This window comes from Rhyacophila brunnea, unplaced genomic scaffold (genome assembly GCF_057557595.1).
Source record: "Rhyacophila brunnea isolate RB1 unplaced genomic scaffold, BYU_Rbru_1.0 scaffold_6, whole genome shotgun sequence".
Lineage (NCBI taxonomy): Eukaryota > Metazoa > Arthropoda > Insecta > Trichoptera > Rhyacophilidae > Rhyacophila > Rhyacophila brunnea.
The window spans coordinates 5,697,150-5,719,502 of NW_028233276.1; the positions used below are offsets into that span (position 1 = coordinate 5,697,150).

At 32.8% G+C, this 22,353-nt stretch overlaps 1 protein-coding gene across 8 annotated transcripts in view; it reads right to left on the bottom strand.

Annotated features, from left to right (window-relative positions):
* Positions 1 to 20,200: 20,200 nt before the first annotated feature.
* Positions 20,201 to 22,353, bottom strand: part of ACC (acetyl-CoA carboxylase) — a 150,980-nt gene continuing 148,827 nt past the window's right edge. For all 8 annotated transcript variants that reach the window (XM_085956808.1, XM_085956807.1, XM_085956809.1 and 5 more), the window contains one exon: positions 20,201 to 21,734. In XM_085956808.1, coding sequence (XP_085812934.1) covers positions 21,594 to 21,734 — 141 coding nt within the window. In that variant the 3' untranslated portion in view covers positions 20,201 to 21,593. The remainder of the gene's footprint in view (positions 21,735 to 22,353) is intronic.

Here is a 22,353-nt window from a genome sequence, read left to right on the forward strand (position 1 = left end):
AAATGCCGCCCCTAGGCAGCGCCAAAATCCCGCCTCGTTTGTTTATACATTATTTTTTACCATCCTTACATGAATCCAATATCTAAGAAATGTGTTGTATGGATACATTACTAACAAAATATCAGACTAATTATTCGAAAATCTGCACGTGTCGTTTCTGGTTACCAAGCACGTCGAAGGGCAACGGAAGTAAAGTAGATATCGCGAACCCGACAAAACCAGTGAGCTGATTTTTTTTTAATGGAAAGATATTTTTATTTAGGTAGCTATTTCTATATACTTATTCCAAATGATTTTCCTCGATTTGCCGCCCTTCGAGTAACTACCGCCCCCAAGCGACGCTCAATCTGCCTACCCCCACGGAACGTTACTGCCCATAATATAAGATTTTCCTCAACGTCTAATATGTATGTCTGTCAATTACTAGTAATAATTTTCTATGGAGAATCTTTTCATTCAAATTATTGAAAGTAAGCAAATCAATCAAAAATACAGATTTTGGCTTCATTCCTTTCTCTTTGGTGAGCTTTGGAGAAATACATCAGTTTCCATACAAAAATAATAATTAAAATTTACTGAAGTTCATTGTGAAATTTTCGAATTAAGCTGTATTGAATTAATTACTGTCTAAGTGTGTATTGTTATTCTTTCAGTATGTTATAATTTCTCTATTCAACAGCCAATATTTGCCACCGATAACCTTGTATTCAATCTTCACAATGGTGCACTTAAAAACTCTTCCATATTGCTTGCTTTTATCTTTTTATTAATAGTCTCCTACCGGTATAATGGAGTTCTACCACATACATTCCACTTTTATTAATGCATTCCCTTTTTACAAATCTCTCGACATATTTTTTTTAAATCAAAAATTTCATTCCATCTTTCCAAGATTTTAATATTCTTGTTTTTTTATGGCATATTTTCATAGTTTTTAACAATGACCCTATCAAAATGAGATGGGCATATCAGTACATACGCATACCAGAAAGAGACGCGTATAAGTCATTGAAAAATAACCGGATTGCACTTATAAAGAGCGAGACAAAATCATATATCATTCCGTTAGTTAAAAAATCACAACGATATTCAGATGGTAAAAATCACTCTTATTTATAAATATTTAAGTTGTATATTATGTACTTCCACATGTATTATTTATTTGATTCGAAATATAAATATTTTCATCTCTCTTAAGTATTATTGCTAATTCTTTTCTCGTCATTATGAAATATCGTTATTGACATAAAGAAAGAGGTGGTAATATGATTTTTTCTCGTTTATTATTGGATTCAAATATGACATTATGGTGTACTTAAACTTTTTAATGTCAACCAAAACCATAAAGATAGCATTATTGTTTGTGATTTTTTATGACATCATACAGTATGTTGAACATGGCATGCCGCATATTTACATAATATTAGTATACAAAATACTGTTTGCCGTGAATACTGGATTTATTGTGTGAATTAAAATAATAATTAATTTTACTTCAATACCATTACCCGGTACTACATCCGGTCTTCATCGGGTTATCAGCTTCAATGATTCCGTCGCCGTGGCCTATCGTTCCTCACCCTACAGCGGTGCTATAAAAGTGATCTACGTGTTAAAGGTTTTACATGACGGAAGATGCGAGATGTACCGATAGATCGAGGTAATTGGCGCGACCTTGTGCTTGCCCTATGCTTCAATCCTGGGGCGTAAGTGCAATGCAGTACTAACGTTTCTGAAGTTTTTCAAAATTGTGTATTTTAAGTAATAATAATTAAACATTATAATTCTTCATCCAGTAATGTGTTAAATACCTACCTAATAAAAATTTTGAATTTTATTATTTCTCATGGTTTAAGAATGTAACACTCGGCGTGCTAAAGCGACCAAGAGAAGGAGCTTATTTGGGGCAGCCGCCATTTTGTCCTGAGAGAGGTATTGCACTGAGGGGGTGGAGAGTCTTGGTCGCTCAGTTGAGTCAAAGCGCATTTGAGTGCATGGTGACCTCAGTCTTGGAAAACTGCTCCTGAGACATTCCCAGTCATAAAATATAAATCCCGTGGTACACCCCTTTAATACAGGCTGTGGTGCGGGGCGGTGTGATTTGGTGGGGCCATTAACTTAAAAATAGTCTTGGTCGCTCAGAATATGACTGATTTTCGATGTGGTCACGATCCTTAACAACGAGGAAACGACCAAGAAGAAAAATTATATAACATATATAATTCGGAAACACCCCAAAAATATACCACATTCTTAAAAGAAATGTGGTGCCGGACGGGACTCAGGCCCGTGTTTTACTAATTTAGCCACCTACTATTTACCTAATTACGAGGAAATTAACCAATAAGATGCGACTGAACTGGTTATCAAATTGTGTTAATACACATTGGCCACCAGTTTTTTGTGGTTTGCATCAGCGCACCAATAATAAATCTACCCATCACAACCCTGTCCGATCATTATTATGGGCCTTCCACAGAGTGGAGGTTTGTATTAACAGATTTTTGTTTTTACGAGAAATGGATGTCAGCCACTTGCTCAACCTATTAGGTCCATACTCTGACTCAAACACAAATTGAAAAACAATATGTGTATTTGCCAGACTCTGGATTCGAACCTGGGATCGACGACGCTTAAACCGCGCGACTATCGTGGGCGTAATAAATGTAACTTACCCTGAATCTCTCCAAATTTTAGTCTTAACGTAATTGAAAATGCTAATAAATTCTAAAATATTACCAGTGCAAGTACGTTTACGTGAAAATTTGAAGGGTTATTCACGTCGGCTAGTAATCAAGTAAATTCAATTCAATTTAATTTTTTTAACATATTGTGGACATTACAAATTATATATTTAAGAAGTTCACAACATGACATGAAACATAATTATAAAGAATAGGAAAAAAGGTAATTAAAGCGATAAAAATTAAAATATAAAAAGAGAACATAATAAATAAACATACAAAAGCAGTGAAAATACAATAATTATACATCTATAGGAGTTCAAAGAAGTACACCAAGTTTGCTAAGGAGACCCTATTTTAAGAATTTATAAAATAGCGTCCTCCCCCTCACGCAAGTGGAATATATTCATTATTATAACACCCGAAGCAATTCGGTTGAACACAATAGTTATCGCCCTCCCAATTGGGATTACCAGTGGCAGGTTTGTTCTGCACCTTGGGAGAATAAACAATACACTGGTCAACACTGGTACACTGGTACATATCATTGGTACCTTGATTCAACCAACAGAGAGCCAGTCGCCTATTTTAATCTAATTTAATAAACGAATAATTTAAAAATAATAATAAAAATATGAATTGAGTTTATTGAAACTGCATTTCTATTCGTCAAATACTTATTTCGATAGCTCACAAAGACTACCCTTTTACTGTGGTCCTTTTTTTACGTAGAGATATTTCTGATATACTACAGTGATACATAATACTTGATCAAGGACCTACTTTGGAAATGATTGATTATCGTGTCGCTCCTGCCTTCTCTGGGCGCATCTTTATTTTTATAGGCCGCGGTAAATGAAATCAAATCTTTCAATTTATAAATGCTCACCGTCGCCATGTTAAGATCAGCTGTCGACTGGCGGATAAAGACATCTCCTAACTTATTCCACTGTTCCCGATCTTTAGCTCTATACCACGACATATTTGCACTGAAATAAGAGTCACAAAGACAATGATTTTTAAGCTAATAGAAATGTGCTCATTCAATTGATGGATACAATAATTATTATCTTAGAATACGTATTTAAAAACAAATAATATACACATGTAAAAATAGAGCTCCCAATGTCCCATTATAGTCAGCCTGCGACACTAAAGTGAGAGTTATAATGGCAGTACTAATCGCAGTGAATGAAGATGTTCGATTGCATACTCGTTTTTCGTTCATTTTGTACGTATTACATTTTTTTTTCAATATAAAACAATCATCGTTTTCTACAAAAACTCTACGTACATGCAATAACTACCACTATGATCGAAATCCACTGCTTCGCACAGCGGTCTGACTATAATAGAGGGCCGTGAATCACTACATTGTTAATACGTATTTTTCATATGTGAATACTTTGTTTTGCTCATATGATACACGTCCATGACATTTTTAATCGATTTTTCATTTATTATCAATCCTCAGATATCCTGACGCAATCTATAAATCAATTTGAAATTTAAAAATACTGACGGAATTTAAAAACGGTGTCAGCTACCGTGTTCGGAAACTTGTGCCTATGCAGTTCGCCGTATCACACTTCACCGTGAAATATACTATCGGAAATATATGGCCGTATATTAAACCGTCCAACCTCTTTGGGTCGTATAGTACTGACATAAATTTCATCTCTAAATAAAACACGGTTCTTGTCGGTTTACACTTTACAGGAAGCCAGCACAAAACAAATTTTGAAAATAGCCGATATACTGGATTATTTGTTAGGTTAGGTTAGGTTCGGTTTTTATTCTTGAATTCATGAATTTTGCCAATATCAGCTATGAAAATTGAATCAATGTTCATGTTGAATCTAATAAAATTGGAGGCCGTATAGTACACGGTCATCTCTTTCCGATAAGAAAGCTCACGGCGAACTGTGCCACGGTGAAATGTTTTACGTACAATTTACATGTAACCGTCAGCTTCGTGGGTTATTAGGAATTATCTGCATGAAGGACACTTCGGTTGATTACATGATTAGATCACTTGCCCAATAAACGACATATTATGTGTATTCAAGAGTGAGTTATCCTATAATTATTTATTTAGTCAATATTATAATATTTACATGACTTTTCTAAATGTGATATTATCTAAATAGTTCTAGCAAATTTGATTTGATTCGTCTATCTGCCTAGCTAGATAGAACCTTTCCTCGTCCTCTCCGTCCTTCAATCTGACCAAATATCTACTACAAATTTCTCCAAGTTTTCATTTTCCTCGCGGGTTATTTTACAAAAAGTCCGTTGCAAGTCTTATTGCAAGTAAACCTAGGAGAATTTGGCGTTCGCTGATGATAGATTCGTTCATCCATTTTCAGTACTACATTTTACAATATATATATCGTAAATCAACATCGCATCTCTTACATAATATAAGGTTTCAAAATGACATAATTACTTATTCTATTTTTAAATTTTTCTTGCATACAATTATTATTAATTCAAATCTAGTGTGCTGATCATAAAAATTCACTGTTCAAATTAAAAACCTATTCGCTTATGTTGTTATTACTTGGTCAACTTAAAATTGATTTATTTACCTTATATTAAATCTAAAATAACACGGCGGGATCATTCCCGAATTAGAATATCGACAGTAATAATAATAATAATAAAAGTTAAATCGATCGGATCGCCTATCTCTATCTCTCTTCGGTGATCTGTCTGATGTGAGACGTCTCTATATTATTTTTTGCATCTCGTTTCTTCATCTCTTGCCCCTTTCTTATGATACTTTTTGACAGTATCAAATCCAGTATTTTGAATGACCAAAAATGATTTACACATACGGACGATACAAATTTTACAATTTAAATTATAATTAAATATAATATGAGTTGTATAGAATCAATCTTGAATATAACTATTAATAAAATATCACGATTGAATGCTTTTCGTAAAACACGTCACCCGAAAAGGAATCACGTGATTATAATTATTATAAGGCTGACATTTTTGTCGCTATTTTGAATATCTTATACTATGCACTTCCAGCAATGTTTTAGGATAGCGCAATTTGTTCGATGTCGAGCAAAAAACCATCGAGCCAGATGGTACACACGTTGTGACATGTTGAATGAGCGTAAAACTATCGAGCAAGAACGTGCGTGTGTACTTACTATAAGGTTAGGTTAGGTTAGGTTAGGTTAGGTTAGGTTAGGTTGTCGAAATGAACCGGAGCGCCGTTCCTGTTTGTGAAATCGGTAAAATTATAGGTCCGTCTCGTCGAAAAAATAATTTGACTGTCTTAGCTAGATAGGCCATATAATAGAAAATCTAACACACTCGTTTTTATGAAATACACATAAAATTTGATAACTATGTAAATATCTTCAGAAAACTGTCGAGCGCTCCGGTTTTTAAACTTTTACATTTCCAGCGCTGTAGTAAGGTTCCATTGGAACAAGGCTGCTTAGGTACGACTAAGAAACTGGTCCGAAGGTTCCCTTTTGTTGGACATTTAAAAGACCTTCATACGTTCAATTCTACCGTACCCAAAGACATACTAACCTTTTCCTCTACCACCTATCGCGTTTCTACAACCCTTATGCAGACATATTTTTTTCCGACCATGTCCGATCGTGATAAGATCATATGGGCCTACACAGAGTGATGGTTTGTATTAACAGATTTTGTTTTTACGAGAAATGGATGTCAGCCACTTACTCAACCTATTAGGTCCATACTCTGACTCATTGTAAATTGAAAAACAATACGTGTACTTGCCAGGCCCTGGATTAAAACCTGGGGCCGCGCGGCCATCGTGAGTGTACGGTCATGCGGACTATACCATTCTGTAATTAATGTGAAATCCTTTTCAAAGTTGTACTAAGACTGTTCCAGGAGCAACCTCCCAAGACCTTGGTTGTCGTACACGTCCACTATAGTATTTGTTATTCCTATTATGACCAAGCCTTGATAAGAAGAAACCTGGCTCGTTGTAGTCTATAATGAAGACGTTGTACGGTACCAATTAAGTTAGGTACATACCTACCGTAAAATGTTTCCCATAGACAAACCGCCTATATCCTGTACCGCCCCTGTGTTTTTCTTCCCTCTGCGTCCTTCCCCATATCGATCTCCCTCTTTGATATGTCCTCCTCTCCTCTCTCGACGGGCGGCGCCTTTTTTCGACGCTACAAAACAAAAAAAAAACGCTCACCGTGTGTTTTGTTCGGGACGGTCATATTTGGGATTTAGTTGTTTGAAAAGATGCTATGAAGGTTTTTCGGACTGATAAATTTCAAAATCCGAACGTTGGGAATATTTTTTAGTATTCTATAATAATAACGAGCATCAGCATAACTGACATCAATTTTTAGTACCTATATATACATATTTTCCACCAATATAACAGCAAAAGCTTTGGATAGACAGTGGCGGATTTAACAATTTTAAATGCTCACGCCACTGACAGGTTTTTGGGGCCCGCTACTCTAAGAAAAATCATCATTACCAACTATCAACGTATTACAAACAACGTATACCTATAACAAGAACGAATCACTTCCCTACGGAAATATTATAGAAATAATTAATTGACAGTTTTTTTCTAGATGCCTCTATGGATACATCGCATTTACAATCGAGATTTTTGTAATGACTTTGACACGCAAACTACTCTACTTGATGCTAGTCAAATGAAAATGGTGCCGGCTGAGAAATATGCCTTATTGAAAACCATTCGTCTATCCGCATCGGCCATTGCCTATGAAACCACCTTGCAAAAACCCTTGAAAATTCTTTGTAGCGCAAGTCGGTGGTGAAGGTGACTGGTGATTCTGATGAATCAGAATCACCAGTGATGACTGATAACACATAAGAATATGAGTGGCTTAATTTTTTGTATACAAGTAAGTATATTTTTAAATAGATATTATAGGCGCTTTTGACGTTAGTTTCAATGATTTTATTATGCTCTGGGTCATATTATATACTCAATTTATAAAAATAAACATATTTTTAAGGATTTAGTATGATTTAATTATTGTATGACTGGTTTGAACGGTTTCGAGGCCCCTTTTGAATCATATGACAAATCGATTTCGTCATCTGCGTCAAAGAAAATCGCCGCTGCGTATTATGAAATAAAATGGGGTTCTACCATTGATAATATAACATCATTGGGTTCTACGAGACTTCGAAAATTAGCTATACCTACCTATGTTACGTAAAAATAATTACAAGATAAAAAGAACTTTTTATATACAACGTTTTTTAATTTTCTGTTGAATCATATAAACTTGACTTGACTAGCTTAAACGATCAAAAAATTTATACTTGATAGAAATACTGAATAATGAAATATCATTTCATATTGATTTCCGTAGTAACGCACGTATATATTATTTAATAATTTAGTTGCTAGGACTAGGCTAGGAATGGTATCGAAATAACTTTTCATACAAAACAGAATGAAAATGAATTCAATTCTACTTAAAGATGGCTAAAAGTATTAAAAAAATGCATTGGCAACGTGTTCTGATATATTCTAAAAGTTTCAAATGTCTAGCTAGTCGGAAAGTTAGTTAAAAATCGATTGCAAGATTTGTACCGGACAAATAAGAATACGACCTAAGAAAAACGTTGTAATTACCACCTGCGACAAACTGGAACTTCCTTCAGTGTTTTGGATAGGGCAACAAAACCAGATTCCTTCTGGAAAAACTTTTGACAATATCGACTTATTTTATGGTTACAGAATTTTTACAACCCGGAATTCAATAAAAATGCAACAAAGAGGGCGTGATACAAACCTGTAAACGTAAACTTTGATAGTAGTGATGGCTAATGCTTATACTTCGAATGCAATAATATGGTAAACTATTGAAAAAAATTGCACTTAATAATTTGAATGAAATATTTAATCGAAAATCTTCATTTATTGCAAACAGATTACCGCATTGCATTCGTAGATTGTCAATAATTGTCTAATTATTATTTCTAGCACTACCATCGTAATTTACAATTCAGTTCTTGACTTGACTTAACTTGAATATATTCGGTCTAGGAAAGAAATATATTTTATGGCTTATCACTATTTAAATATAGTTTATGGGTTTGAATCGTTAACACTTACTAGTTAACTTCGTCGCAATTAGATAGGACACGTAATAGTTTAGTGGTCAGGGCACATGGGGGCGAATCACGGAAGGGGGGCGCAGGGTCGAATTCTACTAGGTGCATTGTTATACTACTGGATGACTCATAAGCTTCTTAAAATGACGCCCTATTTTCAGCGACTCGGCCAGTGTTAAAACTTACTGTTTTAATATCAGCGGACTTAACTCGATATAAGCTCACATAATATTTGTCTCGAAAACGACCTGGCAATAATTATGAGTAAGCCCGATCTAGCTTGCATCTTACTCTAACTAATAGCCAGCGCATGACGACTTGCTCTGTCCGCTCAGACATGAATTTTTGGTAACTTGCAAACACCCTTAGAGTAACTATTCCAAAAACGTAAATTTAGTTTTACAGCCAGGGCAATACGGGTGAAATTCGGAAATCCATTAACTGCTTAGTCTTAACGCATTATACCTACAAGGAAATATTATAAGACGATATTCGTAATATCTTCTTTTGTGATATATTTTTAAAATGACACTTGTATGGGAACTCCTCATCTAGTAGTATATCAATGGCTAGGTGTCGTTTTTTTTTAAGATTTTTTCTAGTGATTACTTATATATTTCTCAGAAGTGTTTTCAAATCTTATGTATATTACATTTAGGGGTACAAGTCTGTTTACTGGAAGCCAAGCGGCAACAGCCGTAATTTTCATGGCTGATTTCGGCAAAATTCAAGAATAATCTAACCTAACCTAAAAAATAATAAAGTACATTGGCTATTTTCAAAAATTGTTTTGCCGCTGGCTTCCACTAAATAGATAATAATTCATTTAGGTTCTGTCTATATCTTCTTCCACCCTGTCACGTCCCAACATTGGGGCATAGGGCAAGCACAAGTTCGCGCCACTTCTCTCGGTCTTTCCCTGTCTATATACTTATAAAAAAAGATTTGGTAAATGTGCCGCAGAGGTGGACATGAGATTTTACAACTTTCTTTTTAGACCAAACCAAACCTAACGTAACCTAACCTAACCTAATCTAACCTTCCTCAACCTAATATTATCTCATATAATCTTAGTTTGTGATAATGGTGTATCAAAAAGTATGAAAATTTCAAATTTTCAATTAACGATTATTGGATCGAAAAGCCGATGCGCCGACAGAAAAGGGTATTTATTATAATTTTCTACATGGAATAAACTGTTTTCGTAAAAAAAAATTATAAAAGCTCGTGTTCACCTCTGCGGCACAATGGTTTTTATTAATTTGCTAACATGTTGAATATCTAGCAGTAACTTATCCGTCCATACAGTGGCCCAATAAAATCAAACAAAAATGCAACAATAAGAAATATTCGAAGAATTTGGAGAGATGTCATGTTTTTCGTCTGACATATTACTGCAGCCACATCGATTATCCGCCACGACCGGCAACCATATGAACACTTTTTTACCCTTTATTTATTTATATTTTATTATATTATACGCATTTCGCTTTTTTGTTTGTCCGATATAATAATAATATATGCATTTATTTATTCACCCTTTCGGCTTCGTATGCGCATCATTTCGTATTTTTATTGTGAGATATTGGTAAGCGGATCCATAAACAATAAACGGTCGAAATATTTATTGCTTTGTCTCTGGACGACTTCCATTTGAAAATGCTTTTATAATGCAATACATTATTTACCTACCTATCCATAATGCCAATTCTGATTATTGCCAAAATAATATTTTAAGTGAAACTTTTTTGCTCGCTGTTAGAGTAAATCCCACTGATCTCTTAGACCGATATTAGACTACCTATCAAAGATGTTTTTATTTTTTAAACGTGAAGTTTAAAAAATGGCCGGACTATAGCGTCGAGGGTCCCAGGTTCGAATCCTGGGTCTGGAAAGTACACATATTTTTTTCAATTTGTGTATGAGTCAGAGTTTGGACCTAATAATTTGAGCAAGTGGCTGACATCCATTTCTCGTAAAAACAATGTTAATACAAACTTCCACTCTGTGGAGGCCCGTATGATCTTATTAGGATCGGACATGGTTTAAAAAAAATATTTTGTAACTGGTGGCGATTAATATTACATTAATAATTGAACATTGCGTGTCTGCAAACAAGATCCGATGCATACTTTTAATTTAAAAATTATAGTTAAGTATAATTTTATTTTATTAAAAATATATCCTTTACCTATCTGATGTTCAAATACATAATCACAATCGATCAATCAATCTTTTCTCCAATAATGAATATTCTCAAAATGTCACAAGTGTACCTATGTTGTATCGTGTTTGCAGAAATACGTATGCTTAAAAAAATATTTTTCGTGTCCTACAATCCATAATGTATGTTTTTGGTTAATTTCTTGCCGTCTTCCATTTATTTAACTACCTGTGGCGCCAAACACTTTTAACCGTAGAAAGACTAACCTCTGATAAAACGTAATGTCGTACAAACTATAAAAGATCTTTTATTAAAGACATATTTTATAGTAGTACCAATATAATAGGTATAATAATACTCTCTAGCGGAGTTTATAAAATATTATTCTTAAAAGATTTTAAAAATATTTGTCAAAGGACTATTGATTACGACGAAATCAGTCGCACAATATCGAAAGAGTTCTTCAAACGTCCTAATAAGAAAACTAAAAAGACATCATGTCTGAGAGTGTTTCGCATCTGCCTACACACTTTTTTGTCCCTTCCCGATGGCGCTACAGGCCTACAGATCAACAAATCCTTCACGAGTTTCCTCTTTCTGCGGCCTTCTCCAGTCATTGACGTTGAGAACTCTTCCATCGGTCTTCAACCTCTTCCGCCCAGCGTATCTGTGGCACCCCGACCAATCACTGTGACTAAATATTGTGACCGAAGTTTTTCGTCTCGAGAAATCTCAAGAACATTACTAAGTCGATTCACGTTTCCCGAAATTTTTTATTCGATGAATTTCTAAATTCTCATATTTTCTCGAGAAATTATCAAAAAATTGAGAATTCGATGCTTTTACGAGGATTAGGTATATAATAAAAATATATTCAGAGGTAGCGTTGGAAATTTGCGTTTTTTACCAGGTTTTAGAGTAATTTTTCGGTGATAACAACTTTAATATAAATAATATTAAAAAACTGACGATTTTGATTCTGGACGAAATTTGTTAAATAATTCGAGGTTTATATATAAAAAAATATCCACTTACTAATTTAAAGCTCTCGACTACGGATCTAAACGTTTCTTTTTTAATAAATTCGCAAAAATTTGGTTGTGAAATTAGGTAGGTACCAGGTAGGTACCACTTTACATTAAAAAAATCTCAAGAAATCTCGAGAATAAAAGAAATCGAAAAATGGTATGCTCTATCATTAGTAATGGTGACTTCGAGGAAAAGCTACACGATTTTCGCTTGATAGAACAAAGGACGGAATGCACACTCAACCACGACGACAATCAAGACGCTGAGCTCGTCCTCTGAGTCTGCCTGCTAATGATTTCTGAACGAGCGAATATGTTTGCCAGTGTCCGTCCTAACACGGATCCAAGATCCACTAATTATTATTGGCCAGCTACTTGGCATCAACGAAGACCAACTTTGAGGAATATGAAAAGTTTGCTGCGTCGTGTGGAGAACGGAATAATAATAGTAATTCAGATTTCCCCGGGTCCGTATATTCGCAGCAGAATCTTCTTCGCAAATCTGTCTATAAATACTTCTGATTTTGGTTACCTTGGTACCGTTAGCTTTTGGTATAGATTTTGTCGCTTAGAACATTTTCAACTGGAACCAGCATCCAGGATTTAAAAAAATAAAAGCACTGTTTATTTAATTGGGTACTTAAATTAATTTCATACAATACCCAGCGATGAAACAACGTGTGTGCAAGAAGGGTGCCGCTTCGGGCGCATAACGAAAGCTTTAATAAACTGTTTTTGTATTCGTAGGTAATGGTTTTAGGTACTTATTGATTAATTAAAACACTTTAAAATGTAAATTATAATTGAACTTCTATCGTAGTATGCCACTAGATTCCTTAGTAGAACTGCAGTTAGTAGTAGGGCATTTTGAGACTCTCAATTCTCAGCGACCTCGGTGCACCAGTCAACGGTTTGCGAGAGATCAGACCTTGAGGTTTCTACTTGACTCCAGCCTGTAATCAGTCGTCCTTGCCGTGCATCCAAATACATACTTGATTTCAATCATTTTGAACCAAATGAGAATCAAGCTTAAAATAAATTAATTTATTAAAATAAAACAACGTAAATATTATATAAGTTTTTATAACCATAGAAAAATATTTATTAGAAAAAAAACTTTATAGGTACTTACAACGAATGGGACTCGAGCCCATTACCATCACATTCTAAGCGCTCTTCTTTATGCGATGGTTATGGACTGAAAATATCTTATTTTGTGTAAATATTTTTTTTTTCATTTCTGAGGCGTTATAAAAATTGTGTAAGATCAATAAAAAATGCTACATTCATGTGTATTTGAATAAAAAACGTTTAATTAAACAAATAATATAAATTAGTATGATACGCAATCGACATAATTTAATAACGCTCCTTGTCGGGACATGAGGCTGTAAACTAATCACTGAGAATGTCCATCTAAGTGGACGAAACCGATGAAGTCACCCTTGTCATCAATTTAATATCAACTGGGCGGAATATTGTGTCTTATATATTAATTAATGAAATATCTCTCCACCAATAAATTATAGCAGCCATCACGTACTATCACAGAACATTTTTTTTTTTTTACTTTGTGTCTTCTGCAAGTAGGTATACCCTCGATATTATTTCTTACTTATTTCCAATTACTTACCTATCGAAAAAACAGGCGCACGATCAAATGTTGCGAACTTTGTGTTTTTCTAGCCAGATCTCCCATTTTTAATAGACATCTAGCTTCAGTGACGTCCCGTGGGGGTAGGCAGATTGGGCGTCGCTTGGGGACGGCAGTTACTCGAAGGGCGGCAAATCGAGGAGAAATAGCTACCTAAACTTAGTAATAACTAAAATATCTTTCCATTAAAAATTCAGCTTACTGGCTGGAAACATAATGTATTAATTAACATAAAAGGTTTAATAGGACTGTAATTTTTTTGTTGGGTTTGCGATGTCTAGTTTACTTCCGTTGCCCTTCAGCGTCCTTGGTGACCAGAAACGACACGAGCAGATTTGCGAATAATTAGAGTCCATATTTTGTTAGTAACGTATCCATATATCACATTTCTTAGATATTGGAGTCATAAAAGGATGATAAAAAATACTGTAAGTATAAAGAATGAGGCGGCATTTTGGCGCTGCCATGGGGCGGCCTTCTGTCTAGAGACGTCACTGTCTAGCTTGCGAAATACGCACCTGGCGTATGTGCGATAAATCTAACGTTTTTGACAACACAGACAGCTTAAAAGGCTAGAATATTACACCAATTTCTTTGAAAATCAACATGGCCAAATTTCGTACCTACCTGTTTAATTTTTGGTTATATGATCGGTATTTATTAGTTGCGAAGCAATTACATAATTCTTTTACAATATAATATATTTGGTCATCCCAAAACAATGTTCAAATTGTTTTTGAAGTGATAGTTTTTACACTTTTTTCAATTTTAAGATAATCTAGTGTTTTCTGCCAACTAGCATATTATTTTCTTACCTAATCTGGCATATTATCGTCGATGGTAGCTGTTGGCAACACTGCACACCATTCTTTTAACGCCTAATGAATAGGCAATATTCTGAGAAAGTAGGAAATAAAATATATAGGTACGAAATAAAAATACGATGCTTTTTTGAAAACTTTTAAATTATATGTTTCTTAGTCTTCTGCAATATGTATTTCTTGAGACTTAATTAATTAAGCTGTCACCATGTGTATTTTCCTGTTTCATTTCGAGCTCATTGCAGAGTTCATTCTCATGGAATCTCCTTTAAGAATCAATTATGCAATGATGTTGGAACAGAAGAAAAAAAATCACTGACAGCTGAGTTCTGTCATAGCTTTTCCATAGAAAAATAGGATAAATTAATTATATGTTTCATTACATGGCACCCTAATACATGTTTTACCTTTTTTCACCAATTTCTTCCTTTCGTAAACATATTTATCGGTGCTGTTCTCAATGCTTTTCCGCCTGAAACGAAGATTTTCCATCCAGAGCTGTTAAAAAACTCAATACCTTTTTCAAAAAAAATCAAACATCGCTGGGCCGCATAGTTTAAATACCTGCATGTTATATTATTATGTGGGGCGTATATTTCCAAAAACCAAAAAGTCCATATATTATGGGTCAAGATCCAAAAAATATATAAACCTACATTATTAAACTATATGAGGCGTCTAATTACAAAAAGCGACAAGTCCACAATTCGATATTTGCGGGAAACAACGTTTTTATGTTTCAAGCTTCAATTATTTTTTCCATTATACCTATTCTATGTCGAAATTAGAACCAAATGGCAATTTGTTTCAGCCGAAACTCTTAAATGTAATAAATATAGGCAAAATAAAATTGGACATAACACTACTTTAACCTCACTTTTTAATTTATTCCGCGTAATCACATATTTCCGTGGCACTGTCATGAGTTTACCGGATGCTACATCATGGGAGATGCCATTTCCAACATTGAACGTTCCCTTATTAGCTGACTTAAGCACGCGCGAAATCAACCAAGCTTTAAATAATATGAAACACGGACTTGGCGCTTTTTGTAATAAATCGAGACTTAATATTTTTTTTTGTAGGGTTATGTCGCGTTTTGGAATTTATAGATCAATACATATTGTGTAAAATTATACAAAGAATACGTGCGTATTTTTTTCTCGATTTTGACCAAATGTGGACTTATCGCTTTTTGGAATTAGATGCATCATATATTGTAATTTCACACAATAAAAATATTAATGACAATTAAAGGGACAAATTAAAATGATAAAAACTAATATTTTGCTTACATATTATAATCTCCCATTTGCGATGAAACCACTACGTGATAATTTTGCAGAAGTAGGGTTGTGCTGCAATGATTTTTTTACACTTTAAAAGTTTAAAACCTCGAATTGTGAACAATATCAATCTGATAAAAAATTTGGAATTTACAGGAGAAATGAGCGCCTCCTGCAGTTCAAAGAAAACCACATTTGAAAATGCATTAACTCTGTGTAGTCTTACATGCTCCGCTTAGAGCTGGATAATATGGTAATTTTCCTTAGATTACAAAGTTGTGGATGAAGAAAAAAGAAAAAATCTCTTGGTTTAAAAAAACAACTTTATTACGTCAACAAAATAGTACTAATAGACCCTAGGATGGTAATGTAGTTTCACATAATAATAAATTCTTTCAACTTATATAAAATTAAAACTGTAAATTTCCTAAATAAATTGAATGACAACGGTCAACTTAAATTAATAATAAATATACAAGAAACTGAAAAATATTAAGTCCAGAAATAAATTATGTGTGCGTGATTAATTTTTAATAATTTGTAATGAATGAAGTGAATTATCACTAAGTAATCAATATATTATGCAAATAATGAGTACACCGAAATCAAAATAATCATAGAGAATTAATTATTAAAGCATCTTTTTTATTTTAAGAAATTTAAATCATAAATAAATTTATTACAACTTAGATAAGTATATAAGGAATATCAATAGCGTTATGAAAAATATTTAGAAAAGAAATTATGTTAAATTTCACTAATAAAAATTGTACATTATTTTATATTTTTATGTTCAACAACCATTTATAAAAATCATAGGTACCAACTATTATTTATTTTTTATTGACTTAGACATAGATATGTCTGTCGCCTATGTTAATTTTACTTTAAACTGGAATTCACTTTCTGATTACCCAGATACCTAAATTTGTTTGCGGACTAATCTCAATGTTTATTTTAATATAAATACAGTATGCCAGAAGCTATACTATATTACATTTAAAGTGATTTTCTCAGTAACTAAAGCAAAAAATTAACATATTATGATACGGAACTCGTATCGGTTTATTTACTATATTTAACTACAACCGGTGTGATACCACGTGGCGTGAAGTCACCCTAACGTGCCTGGCCCCTTCTGTAGTAATTAAATACAGTTTTACAAATCATATTAATATAATTAGGTAGCAAAGCTAACATTGGTTTTTTGGTCATGGGTACAAAATGAAAAATATTGTTATATAAAAAAATGGAATCATTGGTAATAAATGCCAACTTAACAATAATTAAATAAGCTTTTATTCATTAGAAGTAATTTTATAAATACATTCCAAAACCATCCTAGCACCCTTTGGTTATATAGAAATATAATATTATTATCGTGGGCATGTACTATTTATAGAATAAATCTGAAAAGAAAGGGAGATAAATTTAAAATTGTGACTTTTCAGGAGCCAAAATAAAATGAAGTTTTGTATGAGAATTTAGTAATTTATCGTTAATGCATATTTATGCATAATGGTTAATTTGGGATATTCATATAATTTTTCAATTTATAAGACTTATCTCCCTTTTCTGCCTGCAAACAGAAATATTCATTGCTTCAATGTTACAAAGTGATATGTAACATTTTTTCATGTTTGTAAATCACCAATGGAACTTTATTGTATGTATACAAAAGCTTTATGTAAGTTTGTTTGACACTCTCAAATATAGAAGACGAAATACTGTTTCATGCAATAGGTATGTCCTCACAAGAGTGTGACACTCCACGCCCTTGTGCACATTGTGCAGTCATATAATTTGATACGCCTTCGTCCTGCGGTAATGCTACAAAGACAAAAGGTATCATAATATATATGGCAATAGAAAAAAAACTGCAGTTTCCATTTTTGAAAAATGTCAATAAAAAGCAACTCAGTTGTTCTATTATTATAAACCTCGTAAATCCAAAATAACTTAATTTTTAAGAGATAGTAAAAACCGTCTAAATTTTCTTTTTATATAGAATTTCGAAATTTTAATAAAAAAAACTCTCCTTTTGCAATTTTTTTTTTGTTAAATGAATAAGATTTACGATAGATAATAATTACACTTTGTATGGGTGCAAGCATCTTACACTCAGTGGTACGAGATATTCGATAATACTAGTGTATTCAATAAAAATCTAATTTTCCAACTAAAATGGGATTTACAAGTTTGACAAAGAAGATCGCAATATGAATGAAGTAATTACATGGAAAGCCCATATTTCAGTAGTATACGCCCATGATAATAATCATAGTGATAATAATAAATATATATTATATTACTTAAAGTTCGTTTTATTTGTCTAAAATTCCAACAATCGGCACATTCTCTCACTTTTCTTTGTTACGCACCCTTCCCCGCTACCGCAAACTCTTTATACACTTTTCAACAAATATCACAATTTTATTTCATATATTTTTTTTTTACTAAAATTAATGGCTTGATGTAACGCCCCGCACCACCGTTTCTTTTAGTCAATTAAAACAACTTATATTTGATGCTTATTTATTATTTTAAAATTTACAATTGCAGTTTATCTTTCTCGGTTTTAAAGAAGTGACAAAATTAAAAGTTCAATATAAGATTAGTTATAAAAATATTAATTTGACACATTTTGATTCCCCACCCCCCTCCCTCTTTGTAAGATAAAATAAGAAAATCCCATACCCCTCACCGGTAAAATTTTACAAATAATGCAATTACAATTCATCACCTCAATACTACAACTAGATAACTTGATTTTCACTGTTTTTGAGATAGCTATTGAATATGATTCTACATTTCCTTCTCTACAAAATGATAAAACTAGGTAAGTCAGAAATCAATGGGAACTGTATTAATTTTGTGTTTGAAAATATTAGATAACTTTAATACCATAAATGCATTAAATAAATACAATAAATTTTTTACAATATTATTTCATTTAGTTGAACATCATTTAATTGTTCCCAATTAGACAAATCACGATTTTCCATTTTTATTTTAAATAATAATTATAGCCTAGATTTATGTTAATCAAGTAAAGTTTGTGACGAATTATATTTTATTGATTATTATCCATTAAAGTAACAATGCATAATTATTGTGTGTAATAAGTCAGATTGAAGATTGTCGGTAAAAATAAGTGAAATTGGGACCCCTGACGTACTTTTGTAACTTCATGTAAAATCGTAAATCATCCTTACCGTAAAACGACCAGACTTGTTTCTATAAGAGAAAGAAAAACAATAAAAAAGCATCAAAATATGGTTTTCTTAAAATTGTTTCATCAAATAAAAACATTTTTTAAATATGCATAGTATAGGTCAGTTCGCTACCAGGGTGCCGATATACAAGTCAGTCTGACTTAATAAATTCACTGACAAACTATCAAGTAGATACACTACATATATATATGAGTATGTGTTTCAATTAAGATTCCATAAAAAAACGTATCAAACCTAAATAACATCGTGTTACATCAAGTCATCAAAATTATCATTCAGTTTTCATTTCTTCTACATATAATAATATTTATAATATGTTCAAAAATACATTCAATTTTTTCATGCCTTTGTTCTTATTATTATGTATTCGTTGAATATTTCACATTCTCAAAGAATTTGATCATTACAAAAATAATAAAATCTATCACCTTCCTGAGGTTATGATTTATTTTTCATTTTTCAAAAAAAACAAATGATGTTCACATAAAATTATACTTACACAATAATATTATATAAATATTTATGTTCACAAGGGAATATCTTTTTAATAATGTCAAAAATCTTTTTGACAATATCATAAAAATCAATCATTTTCCAAATTTGATAATATCATTTATAATTTAATAGATAATTGGCAGGTAATATCTATGGCAGATGTTAAACTAAGTATTTGTGAACACCAATACATAATAACTAATTTTATTCTTAATCAGGATGGTTACTGTTTAACTACATTCGTTTCACAATTAAAAACGATACAGGCCATTGTTTCATGAATTTCACGTGTCCAAAGCCTACAAGAAGCGGCATGGCAAGGTGCGGAGGTCGCGAGATGTATTACAAGGCAATTTGCTCAGCTTACGCCTCGTAAACCTCTTGCAAGGCTAACCTTGCCACGCTGCTTCCTATGAGTTTGCGTCTTAGATCTGTTGAATTTATAATGGTAACATTATTTTGACACGATTAGCCTTTTTATATTGGCTTACTATACATGGACCGATGCATATTGAAAATATCAACAAGTATGTGAGGCGTCTATTTCTATAACTTGTTAAGTCCATGTATGGCCAAATTCTGACAAAAAATATGAACATACTCTATATTATGTAATATCACACAATATGTAATGGATTTATTACTTCCAAAATCCTTTAAAAATAGAAGAAAAAATGATGATTGATATGTCTAATTTTATTTTGCTTAAATTTATTGCAATCAAAAGTGTGAATATTGATTGTTCTACATAATTTGAAAATAAACTATACTGGAAAAAGAAATTAACGTTAAAATCAATCATTGACACTCTTGAAACACAAAAAAGGTTGTTACACAAATAATGTTAAATTGTGGACCATCAATTTATTGAAATAGAAGCCTCACATATTTGTTGCGAAATACTTATACAGTTATATATGTAATTGAAAATACATATATTGTAATAAAATATTAAAAATTCATTCACGATTGCTTATTAATATATTATGGAGTATTCAATTCAATCAAGTGATTGGTTTTAGATTGAGATAATTTTTAACTATACATAATATTCACTAGCAGTAGAGTAGTGGATTGAACGGTCACCTTTCAATATGTGAGTGGCGTGTTCAAAGCCTCCATCTGGTTCAAATACACATGATACATGTCCAATGTGTGTTTACCCAATGGCAAAATTGAATGAATGGTAAACAACCATTCCTCATAATAGTCGGTTAAAATAATGTGTGGAGATCCATACGCTCCGCCTAAATGGTGATTAGTTTTCCACATTGTGTTTATCGTACAGTACAACAATGAAAATATTTGCATAGAGGTTAAGTCACGTTTAAAATATGTATGCATAAATGATTATTCGTTCGTTTAATAAGGATTATTTACAAGAAACGATTCCGGTCATATTATGAAATCATCAAGGGGTCTAGCCAATCTATAAAACAATCCAACATTTTATGGCCTTCGTGGTGAACTAACCTATTCCACATTTGAAGAGCCTGGAACAAAAAAGTGTCGACCCTCATTTTGGTTAAAATTGAGTTGAATATTTAAAATTCAACTGATAAGAGTGTGTTTGGACGGACTATTGTATCTTTGGTAAAATAATGTCAACCACAAAACGGCAGCAAACAAAATGCCAGACATGTAGTGTACATATGCAATCAAATATTAATAAACAAGTTATGCAGAGGAATTTGATTAATTTGATGTGTTTTGATTTATAGAAAGTTGAAACTTGATTTTTCTCTCATAAAGTATATATAAATAATGTTTTCATTTGTAAATATGGGCATTTTAAGATGTTTTACAGAATAGCTGCATAAATAATAATATTTGTCTTGAGAATCTTTTAGATAAATAAAATCATTTATTTCTATTTTTAAATGTATGTGGAGTAGGACATTTCACCACCTAAGCGCCCGTTTCATGTTGGACATTAACAAAACAAAACGTTGTACGACTGGCTTAGTAAATGATTTGCTAAATACACACACTGGAATTTATAAGTTTTTGTACATTACGTTATGCTGTCTGGTAGGTTAATTGTGCACAAAAGTGTATGCATGATAAAACTATCTGGCGGAGTGTGCAGGCTATTTTTATTGCTGTTGCTGATTCTGGTGAGCATGGTCGGCGCCTAGCTCCAGCTGCGTGAGTGTCTTGATGACTTCGGCGCGCTGCGAAGCCGTCAGCCTCCGGCACAGCTCCGATACGGCATCCATCGCCACTTCCGGACATATCTGAAACAACATATTATGCAATTTAAACAAGGCATATTCAACCAAACACTTTGACTATAACAAAAGTGAGCCTTATAACAATTTAGTATCAAAACATTTGATGGCATTTTTGGAACATTTTAGTGCGGTAGATTTGGTAGCTAAAGCAAACTTTAAATGTTGTCAAGTTGTCGGATTGAAATTTAAACACGACTGCTTGCTTTAACCGTTATTTTTGTTTTTACTTTTCGATACGAATAACCACAGAACAGATTATAAGATAGAAATGCAAAGTTAGTCTCCATAGACTAAGATTTTGAAGCCGGATTTTGTTAATGGTATATTTAATGACGGTCAGACAATAAAATGCTTAGATTGTTTCAGAATGCCTTTGAAAGCCTTCAGAATGTCCTAAAATAATACCATATTGAAAAGGTACGCGTTTCAGTTACATGACAAACTTTTGACGTAACTATTGAAAATAACATATTCTTTAACACGTGTCTACGTTTATCCCATATTTCCCTACACCCAAGATTTAAGCTTTGTTACTACCACATCTAGACGGTTACACACTTCTCATTATTTCTGTGTTCCCTGCAAATGACATACGCGTTTGGCATATTTATGATTGCGCATC